This window comes from Piliocolobus tephrosceles, chromosome 9 (assembly GCF_002776525.5).
Source record: "Piliocolobus tephrosceles isolate RC106 chromosome 9, ASM277652v3, whole genome shotgun sequence".
NCBI lineage: Eukaryota > Metazoa > Chordata > Mammalia > Primates > Cercopithecidae > Piliocolobus > Piliocolobus tephrosceles.
In genome coordinates this window covers 119,239,232-119,259,688 of record NC_045442.1, presented here as the reverse complement: position 1 = coordinate 119,259,688, position 20,457 = coordinate 119,239,232, and the positions used below count along the sequence as shown (strand labels likewise).

General features: G+C 44.8%; 1 protein-coding gene across 2 annotated transcripts in view; it reads right to left on the bottom strand.

The window, feature by feature from the left end:
* The window catches only part of NUDT5 (nudix hydrolase 5), a 29,654-nt gene that overhangs the window by 7,500 nt on the left and 1,697 nt on the right, over positions 1-20,457 (bottom strand). Inside the window, exons 2-7 of one of the 2 annotated variants that reach the window (XM_023223325.3) lie at positions 12,278-12,381; positions 10,940-11,007; positions 5,088-5,137; positions 3,806-3,913; positions 1,066-1,161; positions 156-257 (exon numbers count right to left, since the gene is read on the bottom strand). In XM_023223325.3, the coding sequence (XP_023079093.1) occupies positions 156-257; positions 1,066-1,161; positions 3,806-3,913; positions 5,088-5,137; positions 10,940-11,007; positions 12,278-12,340 (487 nt within the window). In that variant the 5' untranslated portion in view covers positions 12,341-12,381. Of the gene's footprint in view, positions 1-155; positions 258-1,065; positions 1,162-3,805; positions 3,914-5,087; positions 5,138-9,303; positions 10,135-10,939; positions 11,008-12,277; positions 12,382-20,457 lie in introns of those variants that run through there. The other variant, XM_023223326.3, reaches the window with a different exon arrangement.

Sequence of the window (20,457 nt, the reverse complement as noted above, 5' to 3'; positions counted from 1 at the left end):
CCTGGGCGACAGAGCAAGACTCCGTCTCAAAAAGAAAAAAAGAAAGACCGATTCTTTCTATGAAAGACACATTCTTTTAATAAATCAAACTAGCAGCAAGTTCCAAGACACATAATGCAACCGCACCACCTTCAACACAGCCGATGCGCACATACCTGGCTTTGGCTTCGGCCTGGCGTTTTCGGCATCATCTCCGTTAATGGTGACTGTCACGATGTGTAAGGTACAGTTTGACAAGCCTGGGTCCATACAGACGGCTGTGGGAAGAAGGGACAGTCAGATGCATCAGTCCCTTTGGCATTTGTTTCACTACAGTCTTAGGAAGAAGATGCGTCTCGCAGCTCAGCGTTGACGTGGAGGTGATGCAGGAAAACTAGTTCTCACATTTGGTTGGCAGACCTGCAGGCTGCAAAGCATCTGGGCACACTCACTCTCCCCAGAGGGCCCCAGTCAAGCTTGCTAGGTCTGCGGGGTTAGATGGTACTGACAAGTTGTAAAATCCCTTCACCACATCAAGCTCAAAAAATCTTCCAGTGATGAGGGTAACACATGGATGAGGTGGGTGAGCAATAAAACTCAGGGTGTGGGAAATTCCAAAAGGCAATTTCTTTGTTTTTTGAAACAGAGTTTCACTTTGCTCTTATTGCCCAGGATGGAGTACACTGGTGTGATCTCAGCTGACTGCAACCTCTGCCCTCTGGGTTCAAGTAATTCTCCTGCCTCAGTCTCCTGAGTAGCTGGGATCACAGGTGTGTGCCACCTGGCTAATTTTTGTATTTTTAGTAGAGATGGGTGGGCTTTACCATGTTGGCCAGGCTGGTCTCGAACTCCTGACCTCAGGTGATCCACCTGCCTTGGCCTCCCAAAGTGCTGGGAATACAGGCGTGACCCACTGCACTCAACCAAAAGGCAATTTAATTTCATTAATTCTCCCCCAACTTCAGGCCCTTCTGGCTCCAGTTTCCTCCTGGGCGGGGAGACTTCTCTTCAGTGATTTCTGAGCATAAACAACACCCAAATAATCGATCCCTTCCCACACTGAGAAATCTATCAAGTAATACCAACCTGGAGAACATTCGGCAACGTCCCCTTTGTAGCCAGTTTCTTCCTCAAGCTCCCGGAGAGCAGCTGCTTCTGGGGTTTCACCGTCATCTATGAGACCTGTAAGTTCACATCATTGGTATGATGGGAGCCGGAAATGCAGTTCTTTGAACCCCTCATTCTCCTTCTTCTTCTTCTTCTTTTTTTTTTTTTTTTGAGATGGTGTCTCGCTCTGTCTCCCAGGCTGGAGTGCAGTGGTGCGATCTCGGCTCACTGCAAGCTCCGCCTGTCCAGGTTTAAGCAGTTCTCTGCCTCAGCCTCCGGAGTAGCTGGGATTACAGGCACCTGCCACCATGCCCGGCTAAGTTTTTGTAATTTTAGTAGAGATGGGGTTTCACCATATTGGCGTCTCACCATATTGGCCAGGCTGATCTTGAACTCCTGACATCGTGATCCACCCGCTCAGCCTCCCAAAGTGCTAGTATTGTAAGTGTGAGCCACGGCGCCTGGCTGAACCCCTCATTCTTCTAACACAGCTGCTACTGCACTGCGTTAGAAGTATCAGAGCACTGTGAAAAGTGGTCTTACAGAGAAACCTGAGGATTGGAACTTTTTTTTTTTTTTTTTAAGATAGAGTCTCACTGTCACACAGGCCGGAGTGCAGTGGTGCAATCTTGGCTCACTGCCACCGCTGCCTCCCAGGTTCAAACGATTCTCCGGCCTCAGCCTCCCGAGTAGCTGGGACCACAGGTGCACACCACCACGCCCGGCTAATTTTTGTACTTTTCGTAGAGGCTAATTTTGCATTTTTAGTCTCGCCATGTTGGCCAGGCTGCTTCCGAACTCCTGGCCTCAAGTGATTCACCCGCCTCAGCCTCCCAAAGTGCTGGGATTACAGGCTTAAGCCACCACGCCCAGCTTGGAATTTTTATAGAAAAAAAGGCAAAAGAATATAACTCTGAGCAGATGAATCAGGTTCTGATGGCATCACCCAGTCATCCTATTCAGGCCCAGATCCTTCATGATCCTTCCTGACCATCTCCATGCTGCTCTGCACAGCACAGGAAGCATCTGTGAGATGTGACTTGGTGGTGGCCAACTGGCTTAGGCTTGGGAGCTTGCTGTGTGACTGCAGCACAGGAAGCCGGTTCATATTCTGCTTCCTTACATGTAAGATGCTGTCAGCATCACCTGTCTTGTCTTCCTCCCAGTAAAACACTGAGGCCCAGGAATGAAAGGCCAGAAAGGAGCAAACTGGTGGACGTCAGGGGACTCCCATGGCCACTGTGAGGAGTGAACAGAGAGGCCAAGGAAGAGGAAGGGAGCAGCAATGCAGACTCTTTTTTCCTGAAAGGAATTAAATATAATGAGGCTGATCACACCTGTAATCCGAACACTGGGAGGCCGAGGCGGGCAGATCACCTGAGGTCAGGGGTTCGAGACCAGCCTGGCCAACATGGTGAAACCCTGTCTCTACTAAAAAACAAAAAAACAGCCAGGTGTGCTGGTGCGCACCTGTAATCCAGCTACTCGGGAGGCTGAGGCAGGAGAATTGCTTGACCCTATTAGGCGAAGGGTGCAGTGAGCTGAAATCGTGCCACCGCACTCCAGCTTGGGCAACAAAAGCGAAACTCCATCTCAAAAAAATAAATAAATAAAAAATAAAAAGAAAAGAAAAACTCAGGCTGGGTGCAGTGGCTCACGCCTGTAATCCCAACACTTTGGGAGGCTGAGGCAGGAAGATCACTTGAGGCCAGGAGTTTGGGGCCAGCCAGGGCGACAAAGCAAAAGCCCATCTCTACACAAAATTTAAAAATTAGTCGAATGTGGTGATGCCCGCCTGCAGACCCAGCTACCCAGGAAGCCGAGGCAGGAAGATCACTTGAGCCCAGAAGGTGAAGGCTGCAGTGAGCTGTGACTGTACCACTGCACTCCAGCCTGGACAACAGAGCTAGACATAATCTCAAAAAAGCCCGGGCATGGTGGCTCACACCTGTAATCTCAGCACTTTGGGAAGCTGAAGTGGGCAGATCACTTGAGCCAAGGAATTTGAGATCAGCCTGGGCAACATGGCGAAACCCCATCTTTACAAAAAATACAAAAAATGAGGTGGAAGGATCACCTCAGCCCAGGGAGGTTGAGGCTGCAATGGGCTGTGATGGTGCCAGAGCACACCAGCCTCAGCAACAGAGACCCCATCTCAAAGAAAAAAAAGTCAGAGAATAAATTATTAATGTTAATATTAGAAGTAATTAAATAGCCTGGCCAGGCGTGGTAGCTCAGGCCTGTAATTGCAGCACTTTGGGAGGCTGAGACCAGCCTGACCAACATGGAGAAACCCCGTCTCTACTAAGGATACAAAATTAGCCGGGCGTGGTGGCGCATGCCTGTAATCCCAGCTACTCAGGAGGCTGAGGCAGGAGAATCACTTGAACCCAGGAGGCGGAGGTTGCAGTGAGTTGAGATCGCGCCACCGCACTCTAGCCTGGGTGATACAGCGCGACTCCGTCTCACAAAAAAAAGAAACAAGGCTGGAGGCAGCATTGCCAAGAGGAGGGTGGGATGGTGGGAGGTGGCCTTGTGTCACCTTCACGGGTTCAGAGGGTTGTTGGGGTGTCCTGGGGGCCTCGCTACAAAATGGTTTAGTTTTACTTAAAACCACAAGGACAGATTAAAAACTGCAGAGCTAAGCTTTGCGATTCTCAGGCTTTACCCTGGTTCAGGCCAACATCCCTAAGAAGTAATTGGATGTTGAGTGACTCACCTGCAGGGAACTCTATGCAGTAGCCCCCCATTGGTGGTCGGAACTGTTTCACCAGAACGATACACTCATAGTGAAGCGTTCTCTGCAGCACGGGGATGATAGCGACACCTGTCACCAGGAAATGGAATCAAGGAAATCCCTAATGAGAGGTCAGCAATGCCAGCACATTGTTCAGCGCAAGCTAATGCAAACCCTAGACTTTAAGAAACTCCACTTTAATCTACAATACTGGCAGTTAATCTTGGAAGCTATTTTAAAAATGTGATTAAAAATAATCACTTCTATGTTGTTTACACTTTCTTTTTTAAACAAAATGCCTGTTTAATTGTCAGTTTCTTAAAACTAAAATCAGAACTAAAACGAAACACTTCCTACAGGTTCAAGGATGTAAGGTTGCCAACGACACCACCCTTCCACAGAACCACTTCCCAGCACGCGGCAGCCCTACCACTGGTGAGGCCACAGCCGTCCCTGTGCTCCTGGGTCAACTTTGAGCAAGAAATCAAGGAAGTTCCACTGTGTGCAATAAATGCTAGCAAGACTGACTTTCCAGTTCTAGAGTAAAAGATCTTTTCTCTCAAGTTATTTGGCCTTCATTAAAACATAAAACAAAAACGACTGGGTTTCAGAAAACACAAAGTGCCCAGCAGGGTCCCCTGGCTCCACATAGCTTCCCATCTGTGACGCCAGCAGCTGCAGCACAGCAACTGTTGGCTTCCAGCAAAAATGGAAACCAAAACCAAATGGAAAAATAAGAAAAGCCTAGTGCCCAACTTCCCCTCGACCAGAGTGAGTCTCAGGACTGTTTGTGGGCTCTTTGCAGTCAAGGCATTCGTGCCTGGAGGGGAGGGTGAATGGAACAGGCTTTGCCCAATTAATTCCGTGTCCTCATCAACCTGTAAAGCAAGTGGTCCCTAAGCATAAAAGTGTGCCAAGTAACTTTTCCAAACTAAAGGCTCTCACCTAGATCCTTCAAACGGGACACAAGGATTTCTAGAGTCATAACACGTCTAGACACAGTGTGTGGCTTCAAACTATATTGATTTACATTTAGTTATAAACATAGAACATCTTCCCCTCAAAACACTGTTCTGAGCTTAGATAGCAGAAGCCAGAAGTTACTTATAAAGAAAGCTTAATTTAGTTACATGGCACGGCAAAAACTAACAGGAGATTTAAAGACACAACATAATAGGAGTTAACTTGGTTCCACTGAACACCCTCCTAGGATCCCAAGTGCTAACTTCCTTTCTGAAGGGTTGGAATAGGTTTGCACTCCTACCGTCCGCAGTCTGTTCTTTCCTGGTTGTACGTTTCACTGATTCCCAAGTTCTGTTCAGGCAGAGAAGAAAAAAAAAAGTCGTTAGTGCTAAAGAGGAGACTTTTCTTAGGTTTTCTGTGTACAACCAGAACGTCTTAAATTCAATGCATGCAAATGTACTCATGATATTGGTCAAGAAGAACACAGCAATAAAGGTCTGCATTAAAAAAGCCAATTTTGCTTTCCTATAGCTTCTGAAAATTCACAAGGAAAACTCTTGCCACCCTACACCTCACCCTCTGGGTGCCTCAGAAACAGAAAGCCTGCTGCGCATGTGGGCTGCCGCTTTCTCAGAACATTTCAGTTTGGATCCTGTGTCTCGGGGCAAGGGGCACGGCCAGTGGTGGATGAATAAGCAGGTAAAGCAAATGAAGCTGCAGGAAAAGACTCGCCCTGTCTCTAAGAACAAAAGCTACTGTGGACAACGTGAACCACTGAGATTTTTCTATCATTTTGCTTTTTAAAATATGTGACCTAAAATACACAATTTAAGAAGGAAGAACCTTCCCATTTATTAATGGAAGAATTAATAAATGTAGGCAAGTGCCCTCCTTTGCACGTGTGAGATCTTATCTAGAAAAAGTGGGCTGAGTAACAGTATAGTCCTGCTCTCTCCTATGGCTTTATTCCTGGTGAGCTGTTGGTTTCTGACTGGTACCCAACTCAGTTTCTGGGTAGCATCTGTGCTATTGTGACTATTCTACTTTCTGGCCTTGGAACACGGGGCCCAGTTGCACAGGAAGCCCAGTTACTGAATCAATTATGCAGCTTAAAGGGGTGAGGCATAAAAGGACATTCCCCCTTCACTCTCTTCTCCCTACGGTAGAAAAGAGCAGTGGTAAGAGACCGGAGTGGAGAAGCAAACAATTTTAGGATCTCTTCTAAAGGAAGTGAGACACGTGGGTGGCTCTGGGGCTTGGGATAAAAAGGAGTTGCCACCTGTATCTCAATAGTAAGAGTTCCAAGATACCCTCCTCGGAAGAACACTCCTGCTCATGCTTTCTATCTGGCTGTCCTTAAAATTTGGACCTTGTCATATTACCATTAAAATTGTTCAGATATTTAATCTGCTTTTTAAAAAGCAAAACAAAAAGACTGTCTGGAAATTGTAGGTCTTTCAGCATTGTACCCAAATTCTGAAGGGCAAATATGTCGAAATGAACACAGGAAACTCAGACTTCTATGACAACTCACAGCAGCCCATCATTCCTGTTAGTAGCAAGGAGCTGACCAACAAGCAATGCTGGTAAGTAAATCATACAGATTGCAAGAGATGAAACACCTTTTGGCATAGCTCTCTCTGCTGCCTCCTAAGGTTAGTCCTAAAGACTGAAGAAGACAGTGCTGGGAAAAGCACGGAAGGTCCCATCCCAAACACTAGGAATAAGGGAAACAGAAAGAGGAGCATCATTATCGTGGTTAAGGTGAAGGAAATAAGCAGTAACGAGCCGTAAATCACGAGCGATAAAACAGAAACGCATTGATAAGAAATCCTGAAACAAGACTGCCCCATGAGAGCTCCAACAACTTTAGAGGGCCTGTGAGATGCGCACCTGGCTGGAAGTCAGCTCTTAGCCTCTGCCTGCCTACCAGCTGGGCCCAGAGTGCCAGCCTCCTGGAGACTCTTCTCTCCTTTGTAAAAAGCAGGAAGGAGTATGTTATCTCCAAAACCTCCTCTAGCTTTACGATTCTGCTTCCAGTGAGATCATCCTATTCCTAGTCTCCTTTGTTACAGGAAAGCCCGTTGGCCTTCCTCCCTCTAGTTCACCAACACGAGAGGCGGGAGGGTCACGGCGGGTGACTTCGGCACTGTCTTGAATGTCAGTAAAGACACACGCTACTGGAATATTTTTATATTTCCAAAATCAACCCCACATCCCCTTTCATGAATGAGACGGTGGAACATAGGATTCTCTAGCTGCTATGTTCTCTCTTAGACTCGGTTCTCTGTATCCGTGGGTTCCACATTCGTGAATTCAACCAACCACAGATTGAAAATATTTCGGAAAAAAATTGCATCTATCCTGAACGTGTCCACGCTTTTTCTTGCGTTTATTCCCTAAGCAATAGAGTACAACAGCTGTTTACACAGCATTTGCAATGTCTTAGGTGCTGTGATTTCTCTAGAGATGAAGTGCATGGGAGGATGTGCATACGTTATAGGCAAATACACACTGAATATATGCAATTTCACACCAGGGACTTGAGCATCCGTGGATTTTGGTATCTACAGGGGGGTCCTGGAACTAACCCCGACAGACACCAAGCGACAGCCGGACAGGTTGAGAATTCCTTACCTGAAATTCAGGGGCTGCAAGTGTTTCAGCGTTTGGTTTTTCAGCTTTTGAAATATTTGCCTTACCCCCTGGGTCTTATGCAGGCCTTTTTGACATTTTCAACAGTACCTTTACCCCACAGAGCAGAAAATAAACAAAAGGACCCCACAGTGAGTCATGCACGTAGGTCTCAGCCCCATGGAGCGTGTTGCGGGGAAACCGCTGCTGGGGCGTTCGGCCTGCACACCTGCCATTTCATGACCCTCTGCGGGCGTGCCTGCGGAGGGAAGCTGCTGTGTGCCTGCAAAGGATATATCGGGCCGGGTGTGGTGGCTCATGCCTGAAACCCCAGCACTTTGGGAGGCCAAGGTAAGAGGACTGCTTGAATTCAGGGGTTCGAGACCAGTCTGGACAACACAGTGAGACTCTGTCTCTACTAAAAAAAAAAAAAAAAAATTAAATAAATTTAAAAAATAAAGCATATGGCCAGAGGCAGTAGCTCATGCCTGTAGTCCTAGCACTTTGGGAGGCCAAGGTGGGTGGATCACCTGAGATCAGGAGTTTGAGACCAGCCTGGCCAACAACTGTCTCTACTAAAAATACAAAAATTAGCCAGGCATGGTGGCACACACCGCTGGTCCCAGCTACTCAAGTGGCTGAGACAGGAGAATCGCTTGAACCAGGGAGGCAGAGGTTGCAGTGAGCTGAGATCACACCACCGCACTGTAGCCTGGGCAACAGAGAAAGACGATGTCTCAGAAAAAAATAAATAAAAAATAAAAGAAGGATATAGCAGAGCTGAAGGGGAGGGTCCCTTTTCCCCGGGGGGACACTGAATGCTCGTGCTGTATGCCTGTGTTTTGACTGCAGCTTGTCACATGCAGTCAGGTGTGGAATTCTCCACCTGGGGCATCATGTTGGCACTGAAAAGGTTTTGAATTTTGCAGAATTTTGAATTTCAGATTTTCAGATTAGGGCTGCTCAACCTGTACACACAGGCTTTTATATCCGGTCAGAGATAACACATCCTATAACTTACACATCGTGGCACACTGGAAAGTACAAAGATTCATTCTTCAAAGGGCGACATTCTGGTATGAGATATTAGTGCTTTACGTAAGTCCTCTTCAGAGGCCAAGAAGAAAAACCTATGTATGCAAGAATGGACCTGACCATGCTATAAATATGGTAGTTTGGTGGAGTTTACAGCCTACTCCCAATCTACTGAAACAGATATTCTGGAAGTAAGACTTCGTCATATTTTCAGTAAAGTCCCCATGTGATTCTGATGTACACCTGATTAGGAAATGCAGGAAGGGCAGAAGACCAGTCAGGCGAAGAGACGAGCTGGTGCGAACACATCTTTTTTTTTTTTTTTGAGACGGAGTCTCACTCTGTCGCCCAGGCTGGAGTGCAGTGGTGCGATCTCGGCTCACTGCAACCACTACCTCCTGGGCTCAAGCAATTCTCCTGTCTCAGCCCCCCGAGTAGCTGGGACTACAGGTATGTGCCACCATGTCTGGCTAATTTTTGCATTTTTAGTAGAGATGGGGGTTTCACCATGTTGGCCAGGCTGGTCTCGAACTCCTGACCTCAAGTGATCCACCTACCTTGGCCTCCCAAAGTGCTGAGATTATAGGCGTGAGCCACTGCGCCTGGCCTCAAACACATGTTTAGACTCATTAGAGTTGAGGGCTATGTTTTGTGTTATAAACTTAATTTGATAGGAAAAAGAGAACCAAACTGTATCACTATACATTGGGTTCCAACCTCTCTATAGTTTCACAAATAAAAATACATTTGAACATATGGTGCTCCCTAAGATTTGGGCCTTGCCACATTTCTGTATTGGGTTTGGGCCCTACTTATTTCATACATTTAGTTTTCCATATCAAACTCACTTGGCATTTTAAGTGAAGAGTTACAGTCTTTCACGGTCGATGGATCATACTGTGCTTAGCTTTCTTACTGCTGGTTTTAATTCAACAGTGCTATCTATCTCTTAGTATGTTCCCCACAGCTCTCCTACAAAAGGCCTTCTCAAGGGCTTTGCTAGTTTAGTAGGCAGATATCATCAGAGTTGTTTACTGGCAAGTCCACGTATTTGCATCTTGATGATCTATTTCATCACAAGGAAACCATGTACTCTTATTGGATCACTTTGCAAATGGAGTTTTCATACTGATGGATTTGTAGCATGTGATCTGGTTACTAAATTTCGTTCTCATTCTGTTGTGCTCCTTTTTATAGTTCACTAAGTAAAAAATTTATTTTCACACTATTTTCTTCCGAGAGTTTACCGTATCAAAAGATTACTATGCAAAAATCTGGAAAGTAAAAGAAAAAGGGTTAACCACATAGCTTTTTTCTCATTGTGCTACAGTTTTCCTTCTGGCTTTTTCTTATACATATTTGGCAGAGTTTGAAAAGCATATACACACTTTGCTACTTTGTTATCAACTTAGGAAGTTTTCCCATATTGCTAGGTTGTCTTCAGAATCTGCTTTTTAGACAGCTGCAGAGATTTTACCAAGGCAATACGCTATAATTTTACCAAGGCAATACGCTATAACAATTCATTTCCTATTTTTAAGATATTTAGGTTGCTTTCAGTTTTTCTTTTAAATTTCTGGTGAATATTTTCTATACATAAATTTAATTCTGAATACTAATTTACTTAATACTTTCTTTTGCTGTTGGTTATTTATTTATTTATTTATTTTTGAGGTAGAGTCTCAGTCTGTCTCCCAGGCTGGAGTGCAGTGGTGCGATCTCAGCTCACTGCAACTTCCACCTCCCGGGTTCAAGCAATTCTCCTGCCTCAGCCTCCCAAGTAGCTGGGATTACAGGTGTATGCTACCACGCCCAGCTAATTTTTGTATTTTTAGTAGAGATGGGGTTTTGCCATGCTCTCTAGGCTGGTCTTGAACTCCTGACCTCAGGCGATTCACACCCCTGCTTGGTCTCCCAAAGTGCTGGGATTACAGGCGTGAGCCACTACACCTGGCCCTTAACACTTTGTTAAAACTGGGATTACTAGGTCAAAGGGTACAGTATTTTTAGGGCTATTGATACATATTATGAAATAGGGTGTACAAAATGTTTTTTCCTGATTTGCATTTCCATGAGGCAGGCACATACCTCAAAATTAGCAATGTTGTTGTTTTCTCTTTATTTCTTCTAATTTAGAAATTAAAAACTGATTCTACTAGAAGGAAGCAACATGTACTGTTAATTATTCTGTCGCCTTATCAGCTTAAATTAGGTTTGACCCAAAAGTTTTAGGTCTATACTTGTCTACTTAGGGAGAATGGTATTAAAATACTTTTCTGATTAGTTATTGTAACACATTTACAACCCAATTTTATTCAGCAATTATAAATGATCCAAACATCCTAACACTGGAAAAACAGCTAAATTAGATTCTTTATTTAAAACTGTTTACAAAAAAGAAAACATCAAAGTTTATGTAAAACACTCAACGGATAACCTGAGAACCCAAATAATGGACATTTTATAAGAAAAAAAAAAGTTTACCTAGTTTTACCAGTAGGATCCATGTACGTTGTTTTTTCAAGCTTGACCCATTTTCCTTCTGAAATTAACTAAAAGGATATCAGATAATAAGTTGGGAAACCTTCAAACCAAGTTGTTTTTATCTAAAAGGTTTTTTCTTTCACATTTCCTCTGTCCTTCCCCAGACTCCCAATAACCATGTTTCCTTCCCAATAACTTGCGGGCATGTTTTTCAGTTCAGAGCAGGTAGGTATTCAGGGTTGTTTTTTTCAAAGGGCCTTTCTGCTTCTTTTTGAGATTTCTTGGGGTTAGTAGTAACAGGTGAAAAGAAATGACAGTCTAAAAACTCCTGGGAGTTGGTGGCGGGGGTGGGGCATGGAGGTAACCGGAAGGGAGCACACAGGGTGAGGGTGTCCTGGGACGCTCTTGATGGTCTGTCTCCTGACCTGGGTGCATATAACACAGGTGAGTTCAGTATGTAGAAACGGCCATCTCTAGACACTGGTATTTTCCTGTCAGTGATGACACAGGAAGGCGGACTGTGGCGAAACAAGGTCCGGGATTGGATCTCCTATCATGACACACGGGTTTCCCACCCAACCGCAGACGGACACCCCAGGTTCGTTCTGCCTAGACATTGGGGAGTTCTGGTGTTGAAGACTAACTTACCTATGGCACTATACTGAACTGAGAGGAAAGCGTCACTGCGTATAAAGCAGTAGCTTTTTTCCTACTATCCTATCTTTCACTTCTTGCCAGCAGCAACCTAATAATTTTCAGCAGATCTGTTCACAGACAACCTGGAAAGATTTTAAATCAAAAGGAATTCCAGAAAGGTGTCAAGATCAGAGTTCCAAGATGAAGGATTTAAAATTTATCCACTGCAATGGTTCCTGTAGGAAAAGACTTTTAAAGCTAAATTGAGTAACACACAGATATACATTGGTTCTAGAACTCATTGGAATTTAGACTACAATTAACAACGTAGGTTTTTATCGTTCTTAAACACTCATGTTGAGACCATAAACAGCCAAGTTGTGACAACTACATATGAAATATCTAAGTTCTCAAATGCATATATTCTTTCTTCTTCTATCTAGGGAAACACAGTAATGATTAAGAATTTTTCTGTTAAGAGCCCAAATCTACCTAGAGTCTCAATTTCACTAATACACAGACACACTACTCCTCCTACACAAGAGCAAAATGTGCCCGAGCCCAAAAAAGGGAGTAGGAAAAATCTTCATGACCTTCTTCAAGAATGAAAAACCACCATTTGTAACAACAAATAGCCTATATATTTCTATTAAACTCAGATTTATGTGGGGGAAGGAAAGGAAAATGAAAACCAAGTTATACCTCCTCTGAAATAATATATTGTTTGCCATTCTGAGAAGACTGCGTTGGTTCTTGGCTCTCCATTTCCAAACCAGTCTTTATAGCCCTCAGGTGAGAAGTTCACCCTGCAAGATAATGAGATTTGTTTAGGCTAAAATTATTTTTCTGAATTAAACATTAGTCCCCAGGCCACTAGTCAAAGTACTTAAATAGCAAAAAATTCATCTACCATCAACGCTGCCTGTCTCAGTATCTGAGGGAACTGCCACAGGTGGAACTGTGAACAGGGAGGTCCAGGGATAAGGCAGGAAGTGACAGCAGTCCCAGTCACACTCAGCCACACCAGCCAAGTTCCTGCCGTGCCTGTTCTAGGCACTCAGAGGCCAACATTCTTCATCAGATTTTTTTTCTTTTTTTTTTTTGAGAGTCTCACTCTGTCGCCCAGGCTGGAGTGCAGTGGCACGATCTCAGCTTAATGCAACCTCCGCCTCCTGGGTTCAAGCGATTCTCGTGCCTCAGCCCGAGTAGCTGGGACTACAGGCGTAGGTCACCATGCCTGGATAATTTTTATATTTTTAGTAGAGATGGGGTTTCACCACGTTGGCCATGCTGGTCTCGACCTCCTGACCTCAAGTGATCTGCCCTCCTTGGCCTCCCAAAGTGCTGGGACTACAGGCCACGCACAGCGCCCAGCCTGATTTTTCTGACTCCGAATCTTAAATTCTTTCCAAGGGAAGACAGCAGAAAGATCATCACTCTCCATGTCCACCTCTCAGTCTTTTATCTATCCTTTACACCTAACTTCACTTATGTTTTGAGATGTAAGGTCTCATTCTGCTGTACAGGTTGGAGTGCAGTGGCGAAATCATGGCTCACTGTGGCCTCTACCTCCCAAGCTCAAGTGCTCCTTGCATCTCAGCCTCCTGAGCAGCTGGGATTACAGGTGCACGCTACCACAGCCAACTAATTTTTTAAACTGTTGGTAGAGGTGGGGTCTCACTATGTTTTGCAGGCTGGTCTCAGACTCCTGGGCTCAAGCGGTCCTCCTCCCGCCTCGGTGTCCCAGAGTGCTGGGATTACAGGCATGAGCCACTGTCCTCACCTCCCCAGTTACTTTTAAGTTTCAGCAGGTATCAAAGTCATAGTTGCAGAGAAAGGATCGGGTAGTACTACAAGTTCTGTTACGAATAGAGCAGGCCCTTATCCCATTTATTGTATATTATTATTTCCTCTTTCTTTATTCCTTCATTTTTGGACCCTGCCTGTCCAAAGGTCAAAGACTTTTTTTGTTACCCACATGGTTGATAATTCAGCTGTATATAGAATTATAGGCCCAAAGCCAATTTTCTATGAAACTGGAAGGCATTGCTTAGTAGTCTTGCTTCTGATGCTGCTGTAGAGAAGTCCAAAGCTATTCTTATTCTTCATCTTTTTGCCATGTTATCTGTTTTCCTCCTCTGGAAGCTTGTAGTTAGTCACACTCTCATGTTCATGTTATTGTACTGGGAGGTCAAGTGGGTCCTTTCCATCTGGAAACTTCTTACTATGCTTCTTTACAGGGAATTTTTCTTGAATGACTTCACTGTTAATTTCCTCCCCTGTGTTTTCTCTGTTGTTTCTTTTGAGAACTGTTACTTAGACCAGGCACAGTGGCTCACACCTGTAATCCCAGCCCTTTGGGAGGCGAAGAGTCTGAGACCAGCCTGGGTAACATCGGGCATGGTGGTGGACACCTGTAGTCCCAGCTACTCAGGAAGCTAAGGCAGGAGCGTCACTCGGACCCAGGAGTTTAGGGTTGCAGTGAGCCGAGATCACACCACTGCCCTCTTATGTTCCACGGTTCTCTAACCTATGCCACCTAACTTCAGCTTCAAGGAAAATACAGCCCACCCAGCATCAACTCTCTTCCCAACTGTCTTAGAAGAAAAAGTGAGTCTGCTCTTTGTTTCTTCTAGGATTCAAAGTAATCATACTACCCATCTGATCTTCAATGTGTACCCGAGACAGCAAGCTTCCCTATCCTAAAATACAATCAGTAACAACCAAACTGTATGCATAGTCATCAAGCGCCTTTACAAATCAAGTATCTGACTGACTATCACAGGTAACCTGGCTGAGTCCCCTGTGGCCAACCTGTGAAAGGTGAGATGACGCGTTAGAAGAGTGGCAGTGAGGCCGGGCACGGTGGCTCACGCCTCACACCTATAATCAGAGCACTTTGGGAGGCCAAGGCAGGTGGATCACGAGGTCAAGAGATGGAGACCATCCTGGCCAACACGGTGAAACCTTCTCTACTAAAAATGTAAGATTACCTGGGTGTGGTGGGGCGCACCTGTAGCCCCAGGTACTGGGAAGGCTGAGGGAGGAGAATGGCTTGAACCTGGGAGTCAGAGGTTGCAGTGAGCTGAGATCACGCCACTGCACTCCAGGCTGGTGACAGAGTGAGACTCTGTCTGAAAAAAAAAAAAAAAAAAGTGGCGGTGAGTGGGACAGTCAAAGATCCCCTCCGCGCTGGACCTCACTTTCTAGTAAGTAAAAAGGAGAAACAGTGAAGAAGAACAAAAATGTATGTCAAGTGACTCAGCGTTTCATGAGAAAGATTAAAAAGGATGAGAAGTGTGGGGAAGATGGAAAGAGTAATCTACATGGAGTGAGCAGGCAAGGCCTGTTGAATTTGGTGACTTCAGAATGGAGACCTGAAGGTAACAGGAAGTAAGCCACGTAGAAGTTTAAATATTTAGAGACAGTCATTTAGCATATTGAAACCTGCAGCCCTACTAAGAAAACAGGCACTTTTTCCTTTGAAAGTACCATGGATGATAATTTATTAGGTCAACTTTTTTTTTGTTTTTTTTGAGATGGAGTTTCGCTCTTATCGCCCAGGCTGGAGTGCAATGGTGTGATCTTGGCTCACTGCAACCTCTGCCTCCCAGATTCAAGCGAGTCTCCTGCCTCAGCCTCCCGAGTAGCTGGGATTACAGGCTCCCACCACTGTGCCTGGCTGATTTTTACATTTTTAGTAGAGATGGGAGTTCGCCATGTTGGGCAGGCTGGCCTCGAACTCCTGACCTCAGGTGATCCACCTGCCTCGGCCTCCCAAAGTGCTGGGATTACAAGCGTGAGCCACTGCGCCTGGCCACTAATAAAGAGTATTTCTTTGGAATGCATCAGCCTCAAAGGGAAACGGTATTGTGCAGCAATTCACGGATTCTGTAATGACAAAAATGTGCAAATTCAAAAGTATATTCTTTTGAATATCCATGAGATATTCATACTATGAGATTCCCAAACATTTCAGAAGGACTATAAAAGTACCTCAGAAATTTTAAGAAACAGAAAAGGAATCTTGTTTTTAGCACTATTTCAAAAGCAGAAGCCAAACAGTGCCAGTCAGGGGCTAGTCACTACCAGCAACATGCTCCAGAAAGAAGGAGAAATGAGGTTTAAATCCCATGCTTCGTATGCCAGGGTCTCCACCACTGCAATGGAGTTTGCCTTAACAGACTCAATGCTATTTAAAGATTTAAAAGCAAACTTTGATATACATTTTATCCACTTCAATAGTTAGAATTTAAGGTCATTTGCATATTGCCAATGTGTGTATGGTATGAAAAATATACATGTACACGATGTTGAGTGTTCTACAATTTCACTTATGATGGTCCTTAGTCTTTAAAGTCACAAGCTGTTTTAATTCTCATAAATCGTTTTAACTCAGTTCAGTTTGAACACTGAAGGTCTAGATGTGTTGGATGTGCAATTCTCCTGAGCACACACACACAAAAAACCCATTAATGAGGGGAAATGTGGCCGGGCGCGGTGGCTCAAGCCTGTAATCCCAGCACTTTGGGAGGCCGAGACGGGCGGATCACGAGGTCAGGAGATCGAGACCATCCTGGCTAACATGGTGAAACCCCGTCTCTACTAAAAAATACAAAAAAAACTAGCCGGGCGAGGTGGTGGGCGCCTGTAGTCCCAGCTACTCGAGAGGCTGAGGCAGGAGAATGGCATAAACCCGGGAGGCAGAGCTTGCAGTGAGCTGAGATCCAGCCACAGCACTCCAGCCCGGGCAACAGAGCGAGACTCCGTCTCAAAAAAAAAAAAAAAAATGAGGGGAAATGCTGTAAGATTTTTAGACACCTTGCGCAGTGGCAGGCAGAAGTCTCTAACTAGCTTTGAGAGCACCAGCAGTGGAAACATCTGTGTATACACTCAGTGCACACTGACCACTATGCTTGCCCTTGAACACGTTACAGTTTAGCAAGTACATCGGGGGCAAAGACCTGCCTCATAGACACCACCATACCACGGTGTTTTAAAGGAGGGACACACACATCCACTTGGGAGGCAGTGAGGAAAACGATAAAGCCTTTTTTTTTTTTTCTTCAGACAGAGTCTCGATGCAACACCCAGGCTGGAGTGCAATGGCGCGATCTCAGCTCACAGCAACCTCCACCTCCGGGTTCAATCAATTCTCCTGCCTCAGCCTCCCGAACAGCTGGGATTACAGGCCTGCGCCACCACGCCTGGCTGATTTTTGTATTTTTAGCAGAGACGGGGTTTCACCATATTGGCCAGGCTGGTTTCGAACTCCTGACCTCAAGTGATCCACCCGCCTCAGCCTCCCAAAGCACTGGGATTACAGGGGTGAGCCACTGCACCCAGGCAAGATTTTTAAAAGACAGTTTGATGTGAAGACATGGCTTAGAGACCAAGAGTGCAGGGAAAGCATTCCAACTAGAAGATACCTGTGAACAAAGGCAGAGACACCGGGGAAAGGGTGAGAAATTTTGAGTGTATGGCAAGCTCTATGGTTCTCAAGCTCCTCCTCCACCTCCTCCTTTAAAAAACAAAGGAAAAGCTGGGCGCGGTGGCTCACGCCTGTAATCCCAGCACTTTGGGAGGCCGAGGCAGGCAGATCACGTGGTCAGGAGATCAAGACCATCTGGCTAACACGGTGAAACCCCACCTCTACTAAAAATACAAAATTAGCTGGGTGCGGTGGCGGGCGCCCGTAGTCCCAGCTATTCAGGAGGCTGAGGCAGGAGAATGGCTTGAACCCAGGAGGCGGAGCTTGCAGTGAGCCAAGATCCACCACTGCACCACTCCAGCCTGGGCGAGACTTCGTCTCAAAACAAAAACAACAACAAAAACAACAACAAAGGAAAAACCACCACCACCAAAAAACTCCCAAAACAACTCCACATATAACGATGATGGTTTGCGAACACATTTCTAAGGCCATACACAGATTTGATTGGATCTCTGCCCCCCAAAACTGCAGGCCAACAAAGCACACAAAGCTAACTGGCATGGCACAAATTACTGTTGTGATATGAGGTAGTTTTGGGGGCCAGTGCCATGCATTGTATGTGCCTATAGTCCCGGCTACTCGTAGAGGCTGAGGTGGGAGGATCGCTTGAGCTCAGGAATTCGAGATGACCCTAGGAAACACAGTGAGATCCCATGTAGAAAACAAACAAAAAAAACACCAAATAAACTAATTTTGGGGTTAGGCAGCAAGCACAGCCCTCTACTGAAAGGGAGGAAGTGATTAAATTTTCACCAACTTCAGTATGCCAGTATCAGTAACAACAGCTGCATAAAAAGGTAAGTGGGATTTTAGATTCCAGAAGTTAAACTATGAACTCAAAAGTCTGGTTGTGCAGTTGGCACTGAGGCTCATTATTCAATCACCGTACCTGAATCCCTGCCATCTGTTGAGGCTGCACAGTGAAGCAAAAAATCCTAACAAGAAATTATATGTTGGCTAGTCTCTCCCTGATAAAGATGAATATTGTTAATATCAACAATACTCAACCAAATACAAGATGCAGGAACCCACATCATAAGCAGAACTCCTGATTGACAAAGAGGGTCGTCAGGCAGTTGGAACAGTTTAATAATTGAATAGAGAAATCAACAAGGCACTTTGAAATAAATTAAGTGGGAAGCTGAGGCAGGAGAATCAGTTAAACCAGGGAGGCGGAGTTTGCAGTGAGCCGAGATCATGCCACTGCATTTTAGCACAGTGACAGAGTAAGAGTCTGTCTCCAAAAAAAACCCCAAAACAACAATAACAAAAAAAAACCAAAAAAGGAATTAAGTGGAAGAGAGAATTAATTTTTTTTTGTAGTAATAACTTACTTTATGATTGTCTTGTTAAAGTCAAGCATCAAATTGGGCATGTCTAAAGTGGCAATCTATATTCTGGCAGAAAAATTACAAAGAAAAGTCACTTGATTGAGAAGGAACAAAGAATCAAATAATTTGTAGTTATATTTAATAATTTTGGTCATAGTTAAATTTTTTAAATTATATTTTTAAAAGATAATATTCTGGCCGGGCTCGGTGGCTCATGCCTGTAATCCCAGCACTTTGGGAGGCCAAGGCGGGTGCATCACTTGAGGTCAGGAGTTCGAGCCTGACCAACATAGTGAACCCCCCCCCCCCCCGTCTCTGCTAAAAATACAAAAAATTAGCTGGGTGAGGTGGCACATGCCAGTAGTCCCAGCTACTCGGCAGACTGAGGCACGAGAAAAGCCCGAACCCAGCAGGCAGCGGTTGCAGTGAGCCAAGACTGCACCACTGCATTCCAGCCTGGGCGACAGAGCGAGACTCTGTCTCAAGAAAATAAAGGATAATATTCTGATGTATCCTTCTTTTGTGCCATTTGCAGTAAAAAAAAATTTGAGTACCCACAATTGAATTCACTTATGGGTTTTTTTTTGTTTGTTTTTTCATTCTCTTCAGGTGTGGCAGTGGGGTGGGCAGGGAGGAATTAATGTTTACTGAAATTATGCCACTTGGTGATCTCCAGCAATCATTTACCAGGTGGTTTATAATCCTCACGTTTAATTCTGGTTGAGCAACAGTGAACTGACTGTAATGACCCTTGGGAAGGTGAATTGGTTACAGATGTATAGTAATGAGACTGCAAAGAACCACTTATAATAGTCCAGGCAGGACATAACAGATCTGGAGTAGAGTGGTAGCAGTGGCAAGGTGATATTTAATTTCCATGAAGATGGTTTTAAGGGAGACTGGGACATCGGAAGAAAAAAGGGGTGATGCAGGGCTCAAATCTGTACACACTGTATTTGAGATGATGGCAGACATCCAGGTGAAGAAAACCGGCAGACAGGTGAAAATATTAATCTAGGATGATTAGTCATGCTATGGATTCAGAGAAGGAAATGTGGTTTTTCATTATTTCATTAGGAATTGCACAATAAATCTCCTCCTCCATAATCACATGATTACTGACTTTTCAGCATGCAGGAGGAAAAGCAACTATTTCCACTGTCGAAAGGTTTTATTGGAGAAACTTGATGAATACAATGACTTCATGGCTTAGTGAAGACAACCAGTGGTTAAAATACACTGAACGCTTATTTAGCTGTATCCAAAGTATTTGAGCATCTCCTATTTATAATGTCAGTTTATCTGATGCTAGTTAAATGTGTAACAAGTTACTTAAAACCAACTGTGATACTAAAAAGTCATTGAACACACTTCTAAAGTATACAGCCTGAATAAAAGGTATTTATAAAAATTCCTTCCCTGTAGTATCTATATATTTAAGCTTACAAACTTAGCTGTTTTTCTACACACAACTGCAATTCTATATTAAAGCTTTGCAACTGCCTTAACCTCTACACTCTTTTTTTTTTTTTTTTTTTCTTTCCGAGACAGAGTCTTGCTCTGTTGCCAGGCTGGAGTGCAGCCTCGGCTCATCGCAACCTCCGCCTCGCGGATTCAAGCGATTCTCCTGCTTCAGCCTCCCGACTAGCTGGGACTACAGGCATGCGCCAACACGCCCGGCTAATTTTCGTAATTTTAGTAGGGACGGGGTTTCGCCATGTTGGCCAGGCTGGACAAACTCCTCACCTCAAGGTGATGCACCCGCCTCGGCCTCCCAGAGTGCTGGGATTACAGGCGTGAGGCACCGCAACCGGCCTATGCTCAAATGTTTCTTGGGCTGTTAAAGTACTGCTCCTCGCAGAAGGGCTGTGTTCCCGGGACCTGTTTTCTTCCGTACATTTATTCCTATCTTCATTAGAAAACATCTGACCTAAATAAATCCCCCAATGATGCTGACATCTCCTTCCGCTGCAATTTTTTACTTTCTAAGACAAATCAAAACAATTATGTGAGCGACCGCTCCTGCCTGCCACTAAGTCTTTCTGCCACCACCCTCC